Here is a 24228-nt window from a genome sequence, read left to right on the forward strand (position 1 = left end):
TTTTAACAATCCAAAAATCTCATTTCCCTTGTATTTTTTTTTTTTTTTTTTTGTAGAGATGTGAACTGTGTCCTCATAAGGATGGAGCTTTAAAAAGAACAGATAATGGGGGTAAGTGCAGAGATATCTGAGAAAAAATTTATTGAAAAGCGGGAGTGGTACAGTATTTTAAAGTTTTGGTAGTTCATAATATATCAAATGAAATAGTGTTTGATAAAAAATTTTAACAAAAGTTGGATGTAACTTATGAACCTTTTTTACTGACACACAGTTTTTTCTACTCTGGAAAAACATTGGCTATTTTATGCAGAAATTACATATTTCTAATTAAATCTTGATTTTTATGGATATAATTTATTTTAGAAATTACTTTTGAAAGATAATTCGTGTTTATTTTTTGTTATTGTCAGAGGTGACATTTGTTGTTTTAGATGTTTTTACTCTTTCTAGACAGACAGTGTTTCTGGTAAATGTTAATTTTAGCAACCTGAAGATCTTTATTGCTTTAATATGAAGAAATGTTGCCCCTTTAGTTTTTTTTTTTTTTTTTTTTAAGATTTATTTTATTTATTTGAAAGGCAGAGTCACAGAGAAAGAGGTCTTCCATCTACTGGTTCATTTTCCCAATGGCGGGGGCTGGGCTGGTCTGAATCCTGGAGCTTCCTCTGAGTCTCCCTATGTGAGTGTAGGAGCCCAAGCACTTGAGCCATCCTCTATTCTCAGGTGCATTAGCAGGGAGCTGAATTTTTGGTGGAGCAGCTGCGACTTGAACTAGCTCTCTGATATGTGATGCCGACATCATAAGTGGCACTGTATTCCACTGTGCCACATTACCAGCTCTGCTACAGATTTCTTTTTTAGAAGATTTATTTATTTCAAAGGCAAATTTAGAGAGAGAGGGAGAGATGGAGAGGGATCTTCCATCTACTGGTTTATTCCCCAAATGGTCTCAGTGGCCAGGGCTGGGCAGGCTGAACTCAGGAACCAGGAGCTTCATCCGGGTCTCCCACGTGGGTGTAGGGGTCTAAGGACTTTGGCTTTCCTAGGTGCATTAGCAAGGAGCTAGATTGGAAATGGAGCAGCTGGGACTCAACAGGTGCCCATATGGGGTGCTGGCTTCACAGGCAGCAGCTTAATCTGTTATGCCACGGTGTCCCATTTAATGTTTAGACTACTATTTACAGTCATATTGCCCTCCCCCAAGAAAGAATTAAAAACTCTTTTCTATACTACTATTCCCCTTCTTCCAAGTTTTTCAACAACTTCTCTGCTACTAATGTAGCTGTTATTATTGCTTTCTTAAATATCATGTTTATTTTGCGTGTACAGATATGAATAGACAAGTTTTCTTCCCATTTTAAAAAAAGATTTATTTATTTATTTGATTAAGTTACAGCGAGAGGGAGAGACAGAGGTCTTTCATCCTCTGATTCACTCCCTAAATGGTAGCAACAGCCAGGACTGGGCTGATCCAAAGCCAGGAGCCAGTAATTTCTTCCGGGTCTCCTGCACAGGCATCAGGACTTAAGCACTTGGGCATCTTCTATTGCTTTTCCAGGCCATCAGCAGTGACCTGGATCAGAAGTCAAGCAGCCAGGACTCAAACCAGCAGCCATTTGGGATGCTGGCTGCTGGTGCCTCAGGCAGAGGTTTCACCTACTATGCCACATTGCCAGTTGTCTCCCCCCCCCCCTTTTTTTTTCTTTAAAGATTTATTTACTTATTTGAAAGAATTGCAGAGAGAGAGATATATATCTTCCATCTCCTGTTTTATTCTGGGGTTGGACCAAGCTCAATCCTGGAACCTAGAATCTATCCCTCCATGGGTGGCAGGGGCCCAGTCTCTTGGGCCGTCTTCTACAGCTTTCTCAGGCCCATTAGCAGGAAGCTGGATTGGAAGTAGAGTAGCCAGGATTCAAAGTGGCACTCATATGGGATGCTAGTGCCACAGGCACTTAATTTGCTCTGTCACAATGCTGCCCTCCATCTCCTATTTAAAATAATGAAAGATTTGTTTATTTGAAAGATAGAGTGACATAAACAAAGAGAGATAGATATCTATATCACTGGTACACATCCCAAATGACTGCAACAGCTAGGGCTGGGCCAGGCTGAAGCCAGGAACCTGGAACTCCCATATAGGTGCTGCCCAAGTACTTGGGCCATCTATGACTGCTTTCTGAAAAGCCATACTAGCTGGGAGCTGAATGGGAAGTGGAGCAGCCAGAACTGGAACTGGTACTTCATATGGAATGCTGACATTGCAAGCAGCAGCTTAACTCAGTTGTGCCACCATATCAGCTCCTCTCTCCCCATTTTTATACAAATGGGTGAGTAGTTTATCTTTCTGTTATCTGTTTAGAACTTTTGTTTCTGAAACCATGTTTGTTTTATCGTTTGCTTGTTGATGGATTTTCTAAACTCTTTTTTTAAGTGATGCTTCTCTGTATGCTTACTTGCAAGTGTATGTAAAATTATTGATTCCCAGAAGTGGAATTTTTGGATCAAAGAGATTTTGCAGTTAGTTTTGATAGCTATTCCCAAATTACTATTCGCCCCTGTAGCTGCTCTAATAGCAAAGAAGAAGGTATTCTTTTTTTTTTTTTTTTTTTTTTTTTTTTTTTTTTACAGGCAGAGTTAGACAGTGAGAGAAACAGAGACAGAGAGGAAGGTCTTCCTTTTTCTGTTTGTTCAACGCTGAAATGCCTGCTACGGCTGGTGCTGCGCTGATCCGAAGCCAGGAGCCAGGTGCTTCCTTCTGGTCTCCCATGCGGGTACAGGGTCCAAGTACTAGGGCCATCCTCCACTGCCTTCTCTCTCAGCAGAGAGCTGGACTGGAAGAGGAGCAACTTGGACAGAATCCGGTGCCCCAACAGGGACTAGAACCTGGGGTGCCGGCGCCACAGGTGGAGGATTAGCCAAGTGAGCTGTGGCGCCGGCCAAGAGGAAGGTATTCTTTTTTTTTTTTTTTTTAACAGGCAGAGTGGATAGTGAGAGAGAGAGACAGAGAGAGAGGTCTTCCTTTTTGCCGTTGGTTCATCCTCCAATGGCCGCTGCGGCCAGCCCATCGTGCTGATCCGAAGCCAGGAGCCAGGTGCCTCTCCTGGTCTCCCATGTGGGTGCAGGGCCCAAGGACTTGGGCCATCCTCCACTGCACTCCCGGGCCACAGCAGAGAGCTGGCCTGGAAGAGGGGCAACCGGGATAGAATCCGGCGCCCTGACTGGGACTAGAACCCAGTGTGCCGGCGCCGCAAGGCGGAGGATTAGCCTGTTAAGCCACGGCACCGGCCAAAAAAGGTATTCTTTATAACATTTGTAGTCTAATAGGTAAAAGTTGTTATGTTAGAACAGTAAGAGTACATTTCTCTTAGTATGTGTGAAGTTGAGCATCTTTTCATAATTTAAAGAACATTTTTTTCTTCATCAGTTTGTCTCTTGGTCTTTTGCTTTTTAATTTTGTTAGAGCTTTCTTAGGAGCCTGCTGTGGTTTGGGAATAGTTTGTTCCTCAAATACTCATGTATTGGAAGATTAGTTTCCCACTATGATGATGATGGGTGGTCTTGGAACCTTTAAGAGGGTGGACCCTAGGTGGAAGGTGATTGTCTCCTGGTAGGGTACTGCCAGGAGCCAGGAGTTTCTTCTGGGTCTCCCACGCAGGTTTAGGGACCCAAGGCCTTGGGCCATCTTCTACTGCTTTTCCTGGCCATAGCAGAGAGCTGGATCAGAAGTGGAGCAGCTGGGACTCGAACCGGTGCCCATATGAGATTCTGGCACTGCAGGTGGCAGCATTACCCACTATGCCACTCTGTCAGCCCTAGTGCTTTTTTATCATTTGAAGTCCTTGATTTTTATATATTGAATTTATTAATCCTGTCTTTCATGACTTCTATATTTCGAATCATTAGTTAGAAAGGCCTTTCCTATTTCAAAGTTAAAGCAATTCATTGACAGTTTCCTATGCTATATATATGTATTTTTTAAAGATTGACTTATTTATTTGAAAGGCAGAAAGAGAAATATTGATCTGTCTTCTATCTGCTAGTTCAGTCCCAAGTTGCTGCAAAGGCCAGGGTTGGACCAAACCAAAACCAGGAATCTGAAACTCTATCCAGGTCTCCAACATGGGAGTACTGGCCAAGGACTTGGACCATTTTCTGCTGGTTCTGCAGGCACATTAGCAGGGAACTGGGTTGGAAGTGGAGTACCTAGAGTGGAATGGCACCTATGGGGTTGCTGTTATAGGTGGCTTAACTTGCTGTAGCACAATGCTGACTCCATCCAATGTCATATTTTTTTTATTTTTATAACTCCTGTTTTTTAACAATTCTTTTTATTTGCGAGAGTTAGAGAGGAGGATAGAGAGAGAGAGTGAGGGAGAGAGGGAGACAGGGAGGGAGGTCTTCCCTCTTCTGGTTCACTCCCCAAATACTGAAATGGCTGGAGCTAAGCCTATCCAAAACCAGACGCCAAGGAGCTTCTTCTGGGTCTCCCACCTGGATACAGGGGCCCAGTGACTTGAGCCATCTTCCACTTCTTTCCTAGGACATCAGGTGGGAGCTGGATTGGAAGTGGAGCAGCCAAGACTCTAATCAGTGCTCAATGGGGATGCCGGCGCTGTAGGCTGGGACTTTAACCTGCTGTGCCGCAGCTCCAGCCCCCACAGTGTCATATTTTTGAGAGGTGTTTTGGTTTGTTGAATTCTGCAGAAATTATTCAATGTCTGTTGTGAGCTAGCTGCTTTTCTAAGCAACTTGAGGCACATTTCTATCCTCATGCAGCTTATATAGTCTGCCATTTATTATCACTTAACCTGAGTACTGTGTGTGACCCTGAGCAAATTACCTCATTTCTCTGCACTTTCATCCTCATCTGTCCACTGTGGAGATAAGTGGGCACAGTTCAGTTGTGGGTCATGTACCTGGTGTATCGTCTATGTCACGCAGGACTCCCGCTTCCATCCCATGTCTCAAAGATTAGGAATGGAAGTTGATTTTAATATTAAAGTACAGTGGGATGAATGAAATGTAGTGTAGTTTCTCTTTTAGAATGTAGAGAATTTTTAAGGTTACTTTCAATTATGTGGTATGCACACACAATAGACTTATTATTTTTTTTAAAGATTTATTTATTTTTTTGAAAGAGTTACACAGAGAGAACAGGAGAGGCAGAGCGAGAGAGAAAGAAAGAGGTTTTCCACCCACTGGTTCACTCCCCAGTTGGCCACAATGGCTGGAGGTGCGCCGATCCAAAATTTGAAGCCAGGAGCTTCTTCTGGGTCTCCCATGTGGGTGCAGGGGCCCAAGGACTTGGACCATCCCCTACTGCTCTCACAGGCTACAGCAGAGAGCTAGATCGGAAGTGGAGCAGCCAGCACTGGAACTAGTGCCCATATAGGATGCTGGCACTGCAGGCAGTGGCCCTACCTGCTTTGCTACAGCGCTGGCTCCCACAATAGATTATTATTCAGCCTTAATAGAAAGGGAATCCTGGCCGGCGCCATGGCTTAACAGGCTAATCCTCCGCCTTGCGGCGCCAGCACACTGGGTTCTGGTCCCGGTTGGGGCGCTGGATTCTATCCCGGTTGCCCCTCTTCCAGGCCAGCTCTCTGCTATGGCCCGGGAAGGCAGTGGAGGATGGCCCAAGTCCTTGGGCCCTGTACCCGCATGGGAGACCAGGAGAAGCACCTGGCTCCTGGCTTCAGATCAGCGAGATGCGCCGGCCGCAGTGGCCATTGGAGGGTGAACCAACGGCAAAAAGGAAGACCTTTCTCTCTGTCTCTGTCTCTGTCTCTGTCTCACTCTCACTCTCACTCTCACTCTCCTCTCTGCCTGTTTAAAAAAAAAAAAAAGGGAATCCTGTTACATACTGTGGTGTGGATGGATCTCAAGGATGTTAAGCTAAGTGAAGTAAACCAGTCACAAAAAGGCAAATACTGTATGATTTCACTCATATGAGGTACTTGACTTAGTCAGATTCATAGATGTAGAAAGTTAAATGGTAGGTTTCAGAGGTTGTGAGAACAGGAAAATAATTGTTTACTGAATATATAATTTCAGATTTATAAGATGAAAATTTTTGGAAACCTTTTTTTTTTTACAACAGTGCAAATATATTTAACAATATTAATCTGTACACCTTAAAATGGTTAAGATTGTGAGTTTCTATTGTGTCTTTTAATCAGAATAAAATAATTAAAAACTTAAATATCCTTACTTTTCATGCATTATTGTTTGGCCTGGATCTCCAGTATAATCCTTTAGTACAAAGTGGAAGTGTATTTTTGTTACAGTTATACATTTCAGCTTCAGAATTTTTGTTTGGTTTCTTTTTTTTTTTTTTTTTTATAACATTGATTTATTTATTTGAAAGGCAGTGTCACAGAGAGGCTGAGAGAGAAAGCGAGGTGTTTCATTTGCTGTTCATTCCCCCATATGGTCACAACAGCCAGAGCTGGGCTGATCTGAAGCCAAGAGCTTCTTCTGGATCTCCCATACGGGTGCAGGGGCCCAAGGACATGGGCCATCTTCCATTGTTTTCCCAGGCCATAGCACAGAGCTGGATCGGAAGTGGAGTAGCTGGGATACGAACTGGCGCCCATATGGGATGCTGACACTATCTGTACTACATTGCAGGCTCCTGTTTGATTTCTTTTTATAACTTTTTTTTTAAATGATAATTATCTGGAGATAGTTGATTTAAAGTTTATGTTGGGGCTAACGCCATGGCTCACTTGGACAATCCTCTGCCTGCGGCACTGGCATCCCATATGGGCGCCGGGTACTAGTCCCAGTTGCTCCTCTTCCAGTCCAGCTCTCTGCTGTGGCCCAGGAGAGCAGTGGAGGATGGCCCAAGTGCTTGGGCCCCTGCACCGGCAAGGGAGACCGGGAGGAAGCACCTGGCTCCTGGCTTTGGGTCAGTGCAACGCCGGCTATAGCGGCCATTTGGGGAGTGAACCAACGGAAGGAAGACCTTTCTCTCTCTCTCTCTCTCTCTCTCTCTCTCTCTTTCACTGTCTGTAACTCTACCTGTCAGATTAAAAAATAAAATAAAATTTATGCTTAAGAAATCCAGGATCCTTACTTTTGCAGGCAAAGTTTCTGTTAATTTCCTTTATGAATAGACCATGCTCTGTAGCTTTTTGTAAACATTGGATGTGTTGAATATTATCAAATCAAGTTCTTCTCTTTCTTCTGTCAGGATTCAATTTGCTTGCTTGCTGTTTGGGAAACCTTTTTTTTTTTTTTTGACAGGCAGAGTGGACAGTGAGAGAGAGACAGAGAGAAAGGTCTTCCTTTTGCCGTTGGTTCACCCTCCAATGGCCGCCGCGGTAGTGCACTGCGGCCGGCGCACCGCGCTGATCCAATGGCAGGAGCCAGGTGCTTCTCCTGGTCTCCCATGGGGTGCAGGGCCCAAGCACTTGGGCCATCCTCCACTGCACTCCCTGGCCACAGCAGAGAGCTGGCCTGGAAGAGGGGCAACCGGGACAGGATCGGTGCCCCGACCGGGACTAGAACCTGGTGTGCCGGCGCCGCAAGGCGGAGGATTAGCCTAGTGAGCCGCGGCGCCGGCTAACCTTTTTTTTTTTTTGCTGATTCCTAAGAGTTGTTTGTAAAGTATGTAGTCTTTGATGTATGTAGTATCTGAAGTTTCTGTGTCTTTGTTTTGTCTTCAATTACTGTTTTGAGAAAGATTTTTAACACCAGTTGCCTGAGACAGAGAACCAAAAAAGAAAATGAAAGAAAAAGAATCACCTCTCCCATTGTTTGCACATAGTCTGTGCGCTAGACCTTCCTTCAGTGACTAGTCATTTACAACTTGCTTGTACCTAGATCTCAGCAAGTGATGAGAGTTTAGGATTTTCTCAGGTCTTTTCTGAGGGTTAGTCCTGCCTTGGGTGTGTTTTGTCCCATATTTCCAAGTGAAAGTTGTGCTTCTGAATGCCACAATTTACTCTAGGAGCTTTTCTTTTAAGTTTTAGTTGCCCTGTTTTTGGCTTTCTAGTGTATACACCCACCATAGTCTTTTTTTTTTTTTTAAGATTTTATTTATTTGAGAGGTAGAGTTAGACAGTGAGAGGGAGAAATGGAGAGTAAGGTCTTCCTTCCTTGGGTTCACTCCCCAATGCTCACAATGGTCGCAGCTGCGCTGATCCGGAGCCAGGAGCTTTTTCCTGGTTTCCTACATGGGTGCAGGGTCCCAAAGACTTGGGCCATCTTCCACTGCTTTCCCAGGCCACAGCAGAGAGCTGGATTGGAAGAGGAGCAGCCAAGACTAGAACCAGTGCCCCTATATTATGACGACACCTTAGGTGGAGGATTAACCTACTGTGCCACAGTGCTGGCCCCCCACCAGTCTTTTGCCCCAGGTCTGTATGGTATGTTTGCCCTAATATTATGCTGAGGCCTGCCATTCTGTATTGAGTGAGTTTTGAGATAGAAGACAAGTTGCATCAGTCCTTCCATAGCCTTCAGACACCTTACAACTGAAAAGCACAGTTCCATGGAAGTTAAGTCTGCCATGCTCATTTTGACCTCAGGTAGCTTCTGTCTTTAAGACCTGCGTCATGCATGAGTTAAAGAAGATTAAAAATGTCAGTGTCCCTACCATTTTTATTTTTTAAAAAAGATTTATTTATTTAATTATTTGGAAACTTGAGTTACAGAATGACAGAGGGAAAAATAGATCTTCAGTCTGCTGGTTTACTCCGCAAATAGCTGCAACAGCCAGGGCTGGGCTCGGCTTATGCCAGGAACCAGGAGATACTTTTGGGACTCTCACGTGGATGCAGGGGCCAACAACTCGGGGCCATCTTCTGCTGCTTTCCCAGGCCAGGGAGTTGGATCAGAAGTAGAGCAGCTGGAACACCTAATTGGAGCCCTATGGGTTGTTGGCACCACAGTGGGCAGCTTAACCTCCTGTGCCACAATGCCTGCACACAGGAAATACTTTTTAATGCAATCAGTTATGTATTTTAAATGAAAGAAGACTTTTTGTATAGTCAACATTCATTAAAATTAACTAAATATTTGTCAGTCTTCATTGTTTAACACATAGCATACTTCTGGGATCATTTTTCTGATACCTGATAAATTTTTTGGTGTTTCTTCAAGAGAAGTGTGTTTTGATTCTGTAAAAATATTTGGTTTCATTGAAAGATTTATTTATTTATTTGAAAAGCAGAGTTACAGAGGATGAGGCAGAGAGAGAGAGAGAGCAGTCCTAAATCAGCTGGTTGACTCCCCAGGTGGCTGCAACGGCTGGAGCTGTGCCGATCCGAAGCCAGGATCCAGGAGGTTCCTCTGCGTCTTCTCATGGAAGGTGCAGGGGCCCAAGGACTTGACTATCTTCTGTTTTCCCAGGCCATAGCAGATAGCTGGATCGAAGTGGAGCAGCCAGGACTTGAACCAGCGCCTGTGTGTGGTGCTGGCAGTGCAGGTGGCGACTTAGCCGATACACTGCAGCGTCGGCCCCTAAATCAGTTTTTACACATATAAAATATGTGGCTAGTGCTGTGTTGTAATAGGTTAAGCCTCCACCTGCAGTACTGGCATCCCAAATGGGTGCCAGTTTGAGTCTTAGCTGTTCCACTTCCAGTCCTGCTCCCTGCTAATAGCCTGGGAAAGCAGTGGAAGATGGCCCAAATCCTTGGGCCTCTGTACCCATATAGGAGACCCAGAAGAAGCTCCTATCTCCTGGCTTTGAATCGGCCCAGCTCTGGCCATTGCTGCCATTGGGGAGTGAACCACAGTTTGGAAGACCTCTCTCTGTGTGTCTGTCCTCCTCTCTCTGACTTTCAAATAAATAAAATAAATCTTTAAAAAAGAGAGATATCAGGCTTCTATTTGCTGATTGACTTCTTAAATGTCTGCAACAGCCAGGGGTGGTCCACGCTGAATCCAAATCTCCCATGTGAGTGGCAAAGCCCAGAACTTGAGCTATCATCTGCCTCCTCTTAGGATGCATTAACAGGAAATTAGAGTGGAAGTGTACGGGGGACACTCTATTATGGGATGTGGGATTGTGAAGTGCCATCTTAACGTGGTATGCAACAATGCCCGCATCCACTATTTTTTTATTTTTTGACAGGCAGAGTGGACAGTGAGAGAGAGACAGAGAGAAAGGTCTTCCTTTTGCTGCCGCTGCGGCTGGCGCACTGCGGCCGGCGCACCGCACTGATCCGATGGCAGGAGCCAGGTGCTTCTCCTGGTCTCCCATGGGGTGCAGAGCCCAAACACTTGGGCCATCCTCCACTGCACTCCCTGGCCACAGCAGAGAGCTGGCCTGGAAGAGGGGCAACCGGGACAGGATCGGTGCCCCGACCGGGACTAGAACTCCGTGTGCCGGCGTCGCAAGGCGGAGGATTAGCCTAGTGAGCCGCGGCGCCGGCCTCACTATTTTCTTTTTATCCAAGTTGAAGCAGTTGCCAGTCTAGGCCATTGATGTCTGAATTTCTGCTCCTAGTTATAAATAGTTACAAAGAAATTAGTTACAAAGGAATAAGTTAATAGTAAGAATGGTTAATTTTGTCATGTGTTTAATCATAACATACTTAATACTTTAAAATTATTCATTTCTTTATTTGAAAGGGTTTAGAGAGGAGAGTGAGAGCTAGCTTCAGTCTATTGATTCACTCCATGAATGGGTACAACAACCAGGGTTGGCCAGGCTAGGAGGCAGGAACTCCATTCTGGTCTCCCACATGGATGTCAAGGGCCCAAGTACTTGAATCATCTTCTGCCGCCTTTCCAGAATTAGCAGGAAGCTGGACTGAAAGCAAAAAACAGCCATGGCTCAAGCCAGTCCTCTAGTGTGGGATGCCTACATTGCAAGCAGTGCACTCCAACACCAGACCCATACTTAATTTAGTATTTATATTTGATAATTCCCAAATTCATTTTGTTTCAGGATCGATTGATTGATTGGAGAGGCGGAGTTACAGATAGAGGTTGAGACAGAAAGGTTTTCTATTGGCTGATTCACTCCCCAAATGGCTGCAATGGCTAGAGCTTAGCCAATCCAACGCCAACAGGAGCTGCTTCCAGGTTTCCCATGTGGATGCAGGGACCCAAACACTTGGGCCATCTTCTGCTTTGCCAGGCCATTGCAGAGAGGTGAATTGGAAGAGTTGATGGAACATGAACTGGCGCGCATATGGAATGCCAGCGCCACAGGCAGGAGCTTAGCCTACAACACTAAAATAGCCCCTTAATATAAATTTTTAAAATATTTCAAATGGAAGTTTAAAATAGTAAAGCAGTGACTTTTACACATTATCAAAATATTGACATTTAAAATGATTAACATTAAAGTATTAGAAATATTTCTCAAGTTCCAAACTATTTAAAACTTTTTATATAGTGATTCTCAGAAGTAGTGTTGATCTGAAGAATTTATTCTGTTTTTTTTTTTTTTTTAACATATATTTATTTGTTTGAGAGGCAGAGTTACAGAGATGGAGAGGCAGAGAGAGGGAGAGAGAGAGAGAGAGAGAGAAATCTTCCATCCCCTGGTTCACTCCCCAAATGGCTACCATGGCTGGTGCCGAACCAATCTGAAGGCAGGAGCCAGGAGCTTCTTCTGAGTCTCCTACATGGGCGCAGGGTCTAAGGACTTGGACTGTCTTCCACTGCTTTCCCAGGCTCTTTAGCAGGGAGTTGTTTAGGAAGTGGAGGAGCCATTGGAACCAATGCCCTTATGGGATGTTGGTACTTTACTGCAGGTGGTGGCTTTACACCCTATGCCACAGCACTGGTCCCCAAATTTTTTCTTATAAGAAGTGCAGTGCTAGCATCTGAATTTGTAGATATTTCTTTTTGTTTACGTTACAGTGCAAAGTAACTGTATATATGATTAAGAAGGCTTTGTCATTTTTGGTTGACAGTTCTCAGACCTGCAACTGACTCTGTAATGAGAATTTATTTTAATGTTCTTTGTTGTACATTTGCTTAAATAGGCATTTTTAAGGTTTTTCCTTAGAAAAAGGTAGTGATTTTGTTAAACTGAAAAAAAAAATGATGTTTTAATTTATTTATTTTTAGGTTGGGCTCATGTGGTTTGTGCCCTGTATATTCCAGAGGTACAGTTTGCCAATGTGTCCACAATGGAACCAATCGTTTTGCAGTCTGTTCCTCATGATCGTTACAATAAGGTACAGTAGATATTATTTTATTACTAATTCAACATAATTTCATTTTACAACTAGGAGATGGATAGGAATTTTTGTTATTTGAAAGTTAAAGGCCTTTTAAATTTTAAACTAACGGCTTTCATCAAATTCCAGAGAGATCTCAAAAGAATAGAATTATGCTAGATAAGAACAGTTATTCAGATATGTTTCTGAGGTTACAGGAGTACAAATAAAGTTGTGATTCCTTTTATATTAATTTGGGTATTTAATATTAGAGTATTTACCAGTCATTTTAATCCTTATAAACATGTCTTCTAAGAGTTACTGACTATTATCACTTTTTCTGTTTTTTTGTTTGTTTGTTTGTTTTTTTTGACAGGCAGAGTTAGAGAGAGAGAGTTATAGACAGAGAGGGAGACAGAAAGGTCTGCCTTCCGTTGGTTCACTCCCCTAATGGCCGCCACGGCCGGCGCCGTGTGCCGATCCTAAGCCAGGAGCCAGGTACTTCCTCCCTGTCTCCTATGCGGGTGCAGGGACCCAAGCACTGGGGCCATCCTCCACTGTCCTCCTGCCCCAGCAGGGAGCTGGACTGGAAGAGCAGCAACTGGGACTAGTACCCGACGCCCCAACCGGGACTAGAACGCGGGTCCTGCCCTTTCTCACTTTTTCAACTATCAAGTTCTTTTAAATTGAATTGATTATTATTTAGGATAATATTCATTGTAATGTCATGCACTTTTTTTTTAAACCCTTGTATCAGAATGGTACATTATGTATTAGAATGGTACATATGTACCATGAGACTAATTTTTTATTGTTGGCCTTTGGAAGAAAAACATTAGTTAACTGCTTTATCCCTGTAAATTCACATGATGGTTCTTCACAAAGTTCATGGAATAGTGAAGTTAAAAGATAAATTTATTTTAGTATAGAAAAATTTAAAATCCTTGCCTAGTTTTTTCGTAATGCACGTTTCTGATGAACTTTTTGAAGTGCTTCTGTATATATTGTTTTATTGTCTTCTGCATTTTAGAAGGCTTTTGTATTTTCCAGTTTGCCATTTAATGAATTAATTGTCAATGTGAACATTTAATTGAAGGTATGTTTTCCATCTGTGAAAGAAATTATCATGGCAGCCAAGATTTCAAATGTTTGTATATTGAAAAGCTTTTTTATTATATAGTGCTTAAATGTGGAATATAGATAAAGGTAAAAATCTTCCCTTTTGGATACTTTTAGATTTTCTCCTTTTGCATTTTGCTTATAATGTATAACTGTGAAGAATTTAGATTTTATTGTTTCTATTGTTTGCTTTTGAAAATCCTGAATATCTTTTTGAGTTATTAAATGAAATTTATGCCATATTTGTAGTGAATAGTTTGTAATACAAAATATTAGTAGAATTAATAAACTTTAACTTAATTGAAGAACCTTATTTTCTTTGGTTGTTGTTATTGTTTTTGTTTGTTTTTTTTTGTTTTAAATAGGTAGAGACAGAGACTGCTGGTTCACTCCCCAGATGCCTGTAATGGCTGGGGCTAGAGCCAGGAGTCTGGAACTTAGTCCAGGTCTTTTTTTTTTTTTTTTTTTTTTTTGACAGGCAGAGTGGACAGTGAGAGAGACAGAGAGAAAGGTCTTCCTTTTTGCCGTTGGTTCACCCTCCAATGGCCGAGGCCGGCGCGCGCTGATCTGAAGGCAGGAGCCAGGTGCTTCTCCTGGTCTCCCATGGGGTGCAGGGCCCAAGCACTTGGACCATCCTCCACTGCACTCCCGGGCCACAGCAGAGAGCTGGCCTGGAAGAGGGGCAACCGGGACAGAACCGGCGCCCCGACCAGGACTAGAACCCGGTGTGCCGGCGCCGCAAGGCGGAGGATTAGCCTAGTGAGCCGCGGCGCCGGTGGCAGTCCATGTCTTCTTTATAGGAAGCATACCTGAGCTTTACTGTTGCCTGCAATGCTGTGAGAAGTTAGAGTTAGGAACCAGAGTGAGGAATGGAACCCAGGTACTCTAGTGAGGAACATGTTTATCATAATCATTAGAATAAACAGCCTACTACGACCTCTCATCTTTGAAGGTCCTAGTTTGGTGTCTGGCATATAGTATACACTAGTAGAATGTCTGTGAATATGAATATTTTTTGGAGCTTCAGCAAACATATTAGATGAAATCCTCTACAATGCAGTTGGCAATTTATACTGCAGAAGCACTATGTGAGATTGCCATGTATCATGTTACATGCAGTGTGTTTACCATTCAAGACAAATCTTTGCTTTGATGTTCTTGTTTTTTCCCTCTTCTTTTTTTTAAAGACTTTTTTATTTGAAAGGCAGAGTGATGGAGAGGGAGGTAGAGATAGAGATCTTCCACTTGCTGGTTCAGTTCCCAAATACCCACAAGAGCTTGGACTGGGCCAAGCTGAAACCAGGAGTGAGGAACTCCATCTGGTTCTCCTATGTGGCTGGCAGGTGCTGAAGTACTTGTGCCATTATCTGTTGCCTTCTCAGGTGCATTAGCAGGAAGAGTGATGTGGAGTAGCTGAGACTTGGACTAGTACTCTGATATGGGTTTCAAGCATCCTAAACAGTGTCTTACCCTCTTGGCCACAGTACTTACCCAGTCTTTGCTGTTCTTTTTTTATTTTTAAATGATTTATGGTGCAATTTTGGAAGTGTCACATTGAGTTAAGATTGAAATGGATTGAAATGCATATATTATAACATTGTGACTGCTTAGCTTCTTTGGACACCTCTTTCACCTCCTAAATCTGAAATAAATTAGATAGTAGCATTTCTTTTGTTGCTCTCTCACTGCTTAATCTATATCAAAACAATACATGCCAATCTGAAGCCAGGAGCCAGGAGCTTCTTCCGGGTCTCCCACATGGGTGCAGGAGACCAAGGACTTGGGCCATCTTCCACTGCTTTCCCAGGCCACAGCAGAGAGCTGGATGGGAAGAGGAGCAGCCGGGACTAGAACCGGCACCCATATGGGATGCCTGCACTTCAGGCCAGGGTGTTAACCCGCTGAGCCACAGCGCCAGCCCCTCCCTCCCTCCCTCCCTCCCTCCCTCCCTCATTTGGCTTGAAAGTTACACAGAGAGGAGAGGCAGAGAGAGAGAGAGAGAGAGGAAGGTCTTCCATCCGTTGGCTCACTCCCCAGATGGCCACAACGGCCGGAGCTGTGCCGACCCGGAGCCAGGAGCTTCTTTCGGGTCTCCCACATGGGTGCAGGGGCCCAAGGACTTGAGCCATTTTCTTCTGCTTTCCCATGCCATACCAGAGAGCTGGGTCAGAAGTGGAGCAGCCGGGTCTCGAACTGGCGCACATATGGGATGCTGGCACCGCAGGCGGCGGCTTTACCTGCTACGCCAATCTCCCCCCAAATTTTCTTAATGCTCATATTATTATACCATCCATTGTAATGAACAATGAAATTACCTTGCTTTGCTCCTAGATATTCACATTAGTCTGTTATGAAAGAAACAAATACATGAACAGCTCAAAAATGAACATTTTTTCTTCTGAGGTAGAAATATGAAAAATATGATTTAGCATGTTTCCAGTTCTGTGTATAATGAGCTCAGAATTTGCCATTCCGTTGTAAAAAATAAAAGCCAAACACACTGAAAAACTAACAACTGTACTTAGATCTGGAGGGCCAAACTACCCCCAAAACTGGGTGGATACAGAGTATGACAACATACCTGCACAAAACTTCAGGAACCAGTGCTGGAGCAGGAAAATCAGAACTGCACTTGACGATTTACTGGTGACTCCATGTGAGCAGTGCAGCCAATCAAAGCCTTCATGGGAAGCTAGTCATAGCAGGTTCCCCAACACTGTTCTCAGTGTTACTTCTAAGAGCTCTACAAAGGCTCTACAATGAAATATATGATAACCAGGCCTTCTGTGTTTTTACCTTTGGAGAAAGGGAACCATGTTTATGTTCTTTCTAATGAAAGATAGTAGTGTTTGATTTTATTTGTGTGTGATTATTAGTAAGGTCATGTATTTTAAAGCTCTTTTAAGTTTATGTTTGCTAATTGACATTGAGTATCTTCATTTGCATATTATATCTTTCTAAAAAAGCATTAAAAAAAGGATTTTATTTATTTTAAAGGCAGAGTTGCAGACAGAAAGAGGGGCCAGTGCTGTGGCATAGTGAATAGAGCTGTCACCTGCAGTGCCGGCATTCCATATGGGCGAGTCCCAGCTCCACTTCTGATCCAACTCTGCTTTGGCCTGGGAAAGCAGTAGAAGATGGCCCAAGTCTTTGGGTCCCTAAACCTGCGTGGGAGACCCAGAAGAAGCTCCTAGCTCCTGACTTCGAATCAGCTGAACTCTGGCCATTGAGGCCATTTGGGGAGTAAACTAGTGGATAGAAGACACCCCCCCCCCCCATAACTCTGTCTTTGAAATAAATATTTTTTTTTCTAAAGATTTATTATTATTTGAGAGGCATATCCAGAGAGGAAGAGAGGTTGGTCTTCCATACAGTGGTTCACTCCTGTAATGGTTGCAATAGCTGGAGCTGGGCCAATCTGAAACCAGGAGCCAGGAGCTTCTTTCAGGTCTCCCGCGTGGGTGCAGGGGCCCAAGGACTTGAGCCATCTTCTACTGTTATACCAGGCCATAGTAGAGAGCTGGATTGGAAGAGGAGCAGTCGAGACTAGAACTGGTGCCCTTATGGGATGCTGACACTTCAGGCCAGGGCTTTAAACCACTGTGCCACAGTTCTGGCCCCAGTAGAATATTTTAAGTAAGAAAAGTTGAAGCTTTATTTCAAAGAGTCCTTTTTTTTTTTTGACAGGCAGAGTGGATAGAGAGAGAGAGAGAGAGAGAGACAGAGAGAAAGGTCTTCCTTTTTGCCGTTGGTTCACCCTCCAATGGCCACCGCGGCTGGCGCATCATGCTGATCCGAAGCCAGGAGCCAGGTGCTTCTCCTGGTCTCCCATGCAGGTGCAGGGCCCAAGGACTTGGGCCATCCTCCACTGCCTTCCCAGGCCATAGCAGGGAGCTGGCCTGGAAGAGGGGCAACCGGGATAGAATCCGGCGCCCCAACCGGGACTAGAACCTGGTGTGCCGGCGCCGCAAGGCGGGGGATTAGCCTGTTAAGCCACGGCGCCCGCCTTATTTCAAAGAGTCTTATAAATATCATGTCTTATTTTTGTAATTACAGGGCAGTAGTGTGATCTGAGATGCCAGATGGAAAATGAGACCTCTAAAAACAAATGAAAAGAATACATTTGGGCCTAAAATTGACATGATGAGATTTCATCTTCTAACAGTATGACTGTTAGGGCAGATAGTAGAAAACCATGAAATAGTGTCAAATAGAAATGAGTAACTTAATATATATAGCAACAGATTCTAAAAGTGATCAGGCTATTATTGCCAGTGATTATGGTTTATTTCCAGCCACAATATTACAGGATATGCAGTCTGTCTCTTTCTGTCTCCCCTTTCTTTTGGTTATAGATCAAATTTATTTTTCAAAGTGTTGACCTACCCTAGAACTGTTACTACCCAAATTCCCAGATAACATACCATCTAATTGCTTCATAAAAAAGTAAATAAAAAAAAGGTTTTTGTTTATTTAAGAGGCCTCTGATAAAGAGAAAGAGTTAGTTTTCATTTGTGAGTCTATTCCTCAAATCCTTGCAAAGGTTGCGACAAGGCTGGACCAAAGTCCCAAGAGGAACTCAGTCAGGGCTTCCTATATGTATGTCAGGGCCCAACTACTTCAGCCATCAGGCTGCCTCCCAAGGAAGTTGGAATCAGGAGCTAGAGCCAGGAATGGAACCCTGGCATTCTTCTTCTTCTTCTTCTTCTTCTTCTTCTTCTTTTTTTTTTTTTTTGATTTATTTATTTCTTTGAAAGGCAGAGTTACAGAGAGGTAGAGGCAGAGAGAGAGAGAGAGAGAGAGAGAGAGAGAGAGGTCTTCCATCTGCTGGTTCACTCCCCAGATGGCCACATTGGCTGGAGTTGTGCTGATCCAAAGCCAGGAGCTTCTTTTTGGTCTCCCATGCGGGTGCGAAGGCCCAAGGAAAGTCCCAAGGACCTGTGCCATCTTCTACATCTTTCCCAGGCCAAAGCAGAGAGCTAGATTGGAAGTGGAGCAGCTGGGACTAGAACCGGCACCCATATGGGGTGCCGGCACTGCAGGCAGCGGCTTTACTCATTATGCCACAGCGCCGGCCCCTCATGGTGTTTTTAATTGTTTTTCTTGGGTTATTTTCTTAGTGGTTTTACTGGGGTTTTTGATATTCAGTGTAACTTACTATAATTTACTTTATTTCCAGCAAGATACTGAAAATTTATTCCTAAATAGCTCCATTCCTGTTCCTCTTTTTGTACTATTATTATTTTAAAAAATTATGGCTATGTATACTACAAACCATATAATGCATTGAATTTTTAAAAAATGGTTTATTGACTCATTTGAAAGGGTTACAGAGAGAGTGGGAGATACAGGAAAGAAATCTTCTATCTGCTGGTTCATTCCTCCAATGTCCACAATGGCCAGGGCTGGGTGGGGCTGAAACCATAAACCAAGAGCTTCTTCTGATTTCTCATGTGGGTGCTGGTTCCTAAGGATCTGAATTCCTTGGGCACATTTTCAGGAAACTGGATTGCAAATGGAGCTGCCAGGTGCTAGGACATGAACTGGCACCCACATGGGATGCCAGTATCGTAGGTGGTGTCTTAACCTGCTATGCCACAATGCTGCCTGTCCCTCAACAATGCGCTGTTAAAATTGTTGTTTTACATAATCTTGTGTCTTGAGTTTGTGAGTGGTATACATGTGTCTGTTTTTTTGTTTACTTACCTTCCTGTGACTTTGAGTTACTATTTGGTGTTATTTCCTTCTCTAGTGTAGTTTTTTTTTTTTTTTTTGACAGGCAGAGTGGACAGTGAGAGAGAGACAGAGAGAAAGGTCTTCCTTTTGCCGTTGGTTCACCCTCCAATGGCCACCGTGGCTGGCGCACTGTGGCCGGCGCACCACACTTATCCGAAGGCAGGAGCCAGGTGCTTCTCCTGGTCTCCCTTGGGATGCAGGGCCCAAGCACTTGGGCCATCCTCCACTGCACTCCCTGGCCATAGCAGAGAGCTGGCCTGGAAGAGGGGCAACCGGGACAGAATCCGGAGCCCCGACTGGGACTAGAACCTGGTGTGCCGGCGCCGCAAGGCGGAGGATTAGTCTAGTGAGCCGTGGCGCCGGCCACTCTAGTGTAGTTTTATTTGTACCTCTTTTCACTGTGCTGTCGTTATCACATAGATTGCATTTCTGCATGTTGTAATTCAAAGAACACTCAGTATTATTTTATTTTATTTTTTTAATTTATTTATTTACTTTTTGACAGGCAGAGTTAAAGAGAGAGAGAGAGAGAGAAAGATCTTCCTTCCATTGGTTCACCCCCCAAATGGCCGCTAAGGCGGGCACGCTGCGCCGATCCAAAGCCAGGAGCCAGGTGCTTCCTCCTGGTCTCCCATGCGAGTGCAGGGCCCAAGCACTTGGGCCATCCTCCACTGCCTTCCCGGGCCACAGCAGAGAGCTGGACTGGGAGAGCAACTGGGACTGGTACCCGGCACCCCAGCTGGGACTAGAACTCAGAATACAGGCGGAGGATTAGCCTAGTGAGCCATGGCTCTGGCCATCAGTATTTTTTTTTGCAGAAAGGTTTATTTACTTGAAAGGCAGAGTTCTAGAGAGGTCGAAACAAAGGGGGGGGGGAAGGAAAGAGAGAGGGAGAGATAGTGATCTTCCATCTGGTTTACTCCCCAGATACCCTCAGTGGCTGGGGCTGGGACAGCTGGAAGCCAAGAACCAGGATCTTCATCCAGATTTCCCATGTGGATGGCAGGGCCCATGTATTTTGGCCATCTTCTGCTGCTTTCCCAGGTGCTTTAGCAGGGTTCTGGATGGGAATTGGAACAGCTGAGACTTGAACTGGTACAATATGGGATGCTGATTGTACAGACAGTGGCTTAACCTGTTGTACTGCACTGCCAGCCCTTCTATATTGTTTTAAGCAATTATGTTTTCAGTGAACAGAATGACAAAGTATCTAATCAATATTGTCATTTCCCGCATTGTTACCTCTATCAGAGACTTTTTAAAAAAATATGGATTATAGTTGTGATTGATGTCATTTGAGTTCAGCCTAACATACTTGCTGTTTGTCATATCTAGAGCAAGAAAATCTCTGAGTTTTTGTTTGAGAATGTCTTACTTTTGCTTTTATGTTTGAAAAATAGCTTTGCTGGACATGGGATTCTTGGTTGACAGTTCTCTACTCCCTTCTCCCTGCCCCCACATTTTTGAGTGTATTATTTCACTGCGTTTTGGCCTCAATTTTTTGTGATGAGTACTCTGCTGTTAGTCTTATTGGGTTTCTTTTCTATGTGACAAGTCATTTTCTCTTGCTGTTTTGAAGATTTTATTTTTAATGTTACCATACTGAGTGTGGATCACTTTGTGCTTATTTTGATTTTATTGAATTTTTTGGATGTATATATTGTATTTAGCCAAGCTTTGGAAAATTTCAGTCATTGTTTTTCAGATACTTTTTTTTTTTTTTTTAAAGATTTATTTACTTGCAAGTAAGAGTTACGCAGAGAAAGAGTCAGAGAGAGTGGGATGACTTCCATCCAATGGTTCATTCGCCCATTGGCTGCAACGACCAGAGCTGCTCCAATCCGAAGCCAGGAGCCAGGAGCTTCTTCTGGGTCTCTCATGCTTCTTCTGGGTCTCTCATGCGGGTGCAGGGGCCCAAGGACTTGGCCATCTTCTACTGCTTTCCCATGCCAAATCAGAGAGCTGGATTGGAAGTGGAGCAGCTGGGTCTCGAACTGGCGCCCATATGGGACTCCGGCACTGCAGGCCAGGCCTTTAACCTGTGCTACAGTGCTGGCCCCCTTCAGATATACTTTTATCTCCCTTTCTTACTGGGTTATATGTATGTTAGTGCACTTTACTGGCATTCTCACAGTTCTCTGAAGTTGTATAATATTTAAAAAGTTCTTTATATAATCTCTATTGCTCTGTCTTTAAGTTTACTAATTTTTTTTCTTCTACCAGTTCAATTGTGCTGTTGAGCCTCTTTAATAAAATTTAAACTTTAAATTTCCAGTTTGTTGATAACTTTGTGATGTAGGTAGGCAGCCGGGAATGTAGCTAGCAGGGAGCAGCTGATGTTACCAGGACCTCCTTGGAGCCCCACATGTGCTGCCCCAGATCACCACCCCCCCCCTCCTTTTGTGCACTGCCTCAGATCTGCCAGCCCCCTCTCCCTCTGTCCTCTGCAATGGAAAACCATAGCTTCTGTAGTTTTGTGCCTTGGCATTGGTGCTATCTTTAAATATCCACTTGCTGGTTATATGTCCATGATGACCTTTAGCTCGATATAAGGTCATTTTAATCAAATTACCATGGCCCGTGCTCCCACTTCTTCCCATTATGCACCTGATGGCATGACATTTCCAAGATTTCAAAAAAAAGGGCAAGGAAATGGGTGGCACTTGTAACCCTGTCCCAAATTCTAACCTTTTTGAATATTCAATGAAGTCTCATCCCAGACTCTGCTACACCTCCAAATCATATAATGGACAGTTCTAAACCCTGTTGGAATTCTCTTGAGCCTGCTGGCATTCTTTGTGAGTATGTTCTTTCGTTTTGCATGTAAATAAATCTTGCTTTTCTGTTGACCTTTACCTGTATCTCATCTGATAATTCCTTCCTGTGTTGAAGAACCTGGATACAGCTATTCAACTTTTGTCTTTTTTTTTTTTTTTTTTCTTTTTTGACAGGTAGACTTAGACAGTGAGAGAGAGAGACAGAGAGAAAGGTCTTCCTTCCATTGGTTCACCGCCAAAATGGCTGTTACTACCAGCGCTATGCGCTGATCCAAAGCCAGGAGGCAGGTGCTTCCTCCTGGTCTCCCATGCGGGCGCAGGGTCCAAGCACTTGGGCCATCCTCCACTGCACTCCCGGGCCATAGCAGAGAGCTGGCCTGGAAGAGGGGCAACCGGGACAGAATCCGGCGCCCCATCTGGGACTAGAACCCCGGGGTGCCAGCGCTGCAGGTGAAGGATTAGCCAAGTGAACTGTGGCGCTGGCCTCAACTTTTGTCTTCTGATTCCAATATCCAGGAGCCTTAAATGCAGTTTGTATTGCCTGCTTTATTTCCTGTATATGGGCCACACTTTATTTATTTGCATATTTTCTAAATTTATTTTTAAACTTAAAACCGATTTTAGGTAATATTTTGCATCCACTTTGGATGATAATTTTGCATTTTCCTGCGGGTCTTCTTATAAATATTTTTGGCGTTTTTTTAAAAAGTAAATTTTCATTTACTTATTTTTATTTATTTGAAAGAGGGAAAGACAACAAGCAAGATTTTCCTTCTGCAAGTTTACTTCCTAAATTCCCACATCAGTTAGGACAGGACCAGTCTGAAGCAGAGACTTGGGAATCAATCTGGGTGGCAGGTACCCAACAAATTGAACTATCATCTGGTGTCATCAGCTCAGTCTGTGTCTCCCACATAGGTAGAAAGGATCCAACTACTGAACATATCACTTGCTGCCTCACAGAATGCGTATTAGTAGGAAGCTGGAATCAGAAGTGGAGGTGGAACTTGAACGCAGGAACTCTAATCTGGGATATAGGTAACCTAAGTGGCTTCTTAATTGCTGTGCCAAATGTGCACCCTCGTTTATTTTTAATTTTTATTTTTAATACTTGAAAGACAGAGTTCTTCCGTCCTCTGGTTCACTTTCCAGCTGAGGCTGGGCCAGGCAGAAGCCAGGAGCCAAGAACTACTTCAACGTCTTCCATGTGGGTGGCAGGAACTCAGACTTGATCATCATTTATTACTTCTCAGGCACATTAGCAGGGAGCTGGATTGAAAGTGGAGGTGGCACTCAAACTTATGTATTCATTAGGGAATGTGAGCATCCCAAATGGTGGCTAAATTCACTATACCATAATACCTGCCTCCTATTTATTTTATTTATTTTATTTGAAAGAGTTATAGAGGGAAGGAGAGGTGTAGAGCTTCCATCCACTACTTCACTCCCCAATTGGCTGCAACAGCTGGAGCTGCACCGATCTGAAGCCAGGAGCCAGGAGTTTCTTCCGGATCTCCCATGTGGATGCAGGGGCCCAAGGACTTGGGGCATCTTCTACTGCTCTCCCAGGCCATAGCAGAGAATAGTTGGAAGTGAGGCCACTGGGACTTGAACTGGACTCCATATGGGATGCTGGCACTGCAGGCAGTGGCTTTACCTGCTATGCTACAGCGCTGGCCCCTATTAATTTTTTTAATGACTTTACTAACTGTGAATTCCTAACAGCTTCGGAAGGCCATGTTCAAACATATTTCCTTCTCCTAGCTTAAATACCACATCTTGGATTCATATAAAACACTAGCTGGATTATACTTAAGTTGTGTTAGCTTGTTAGAAATTTCACTTTTATTTATTTATTTACTGATTTATTTTTGACAGGCAAAGTTAGACAGTGAAAGAGAGAGAGACAGAGAGAAACGTCTTCCTTTGCATTCGTTTACCCCCCAAATGGCCACTACGGCTGGCGCACTGCGCCAATCCAAAGCCAGGAGCCAGGTGCTTCCTCCTGGTCTCCCATGCGGGTGCAGGGTCCAAGTACTTAGGCCATCCTCCACTGCCTTCCCGGGCTACATCAGAGCTGGACTGGAAGAGGAGCAACCGGGACAGAATCCAGTGCCCTGACCGGGACTAGAACTCGAGGTGCCGGCTCCACAGGCGGAGGATTAGCCAAGTGAGCCATGTCGCCAGCTTCATTTTTTATTTTGCGATGTATCCTTGACTTTGAGATTCCTCACCAAGGAGATCCAAGGTTCTCTTCTAGTTTTCTCTTTAGAGGGGGCAGTTTTCTTTTCTTTTTGTTTTTACTTTCTTTCTTTCTCTCTTTTTTTTTTTAAAGATTTATTTATTTGAAAGCAGAGTTACAGAGAAATATCTTTTATCTGCTGGTTCATTCTCTAAAAATGACCTCAACAACTGGGAATGGGCCAAGTTGAAGACAGGAGCCTGAAACTCCACCAGGGTCTCCA

The 24228-nt window shown here is 43.8% G+C and overlaps 1 protein-coding gene across 19 annotated transcripts in view; it reads left to right on the top strand.

Moving 5' to 3' along the window:
- MLLT10 (MLLT10 histone lysine methyltransferase DOT1L cofactor) overlaps positions 1-24228 on the top strand; it is a 230032-nt gene that overhangs the window by 64941 nt on the left and 140863 nt on the right. For 18 of the 19 annotated variants that reach the window (XM_062210551.1, XM_062210549.1, XM_062210562.1 and 15 more), the window contains 2 exons: positions 57-111; positions 12040-12149. In XM_062210551.1, coding sequence (XP_062066535.1) covers positions 57-111; positions 12040-12149 — 165 coding nt within the window. The remainder of the gene's footprint in view (positions 1-56; positions 112-12039; positions 12150-24228) is intronic. The other variant, XM_062210566.1, reaches the window with a different exon arrangement.

This window comes from Lepus europaeus, chromosome 14 (genome assembly GCF_033115175.1).
Source record: "Lepus europaeus isolate LE1 chromosome 14, mLepTim1.pri, whole genome shotgun sequence".
Lineage (NCBI taxonomy): Eukaryota > Metazoa > Chordata > Mammalia > Lagomorpha > Leporidae > Lepus > Lepus europaeus.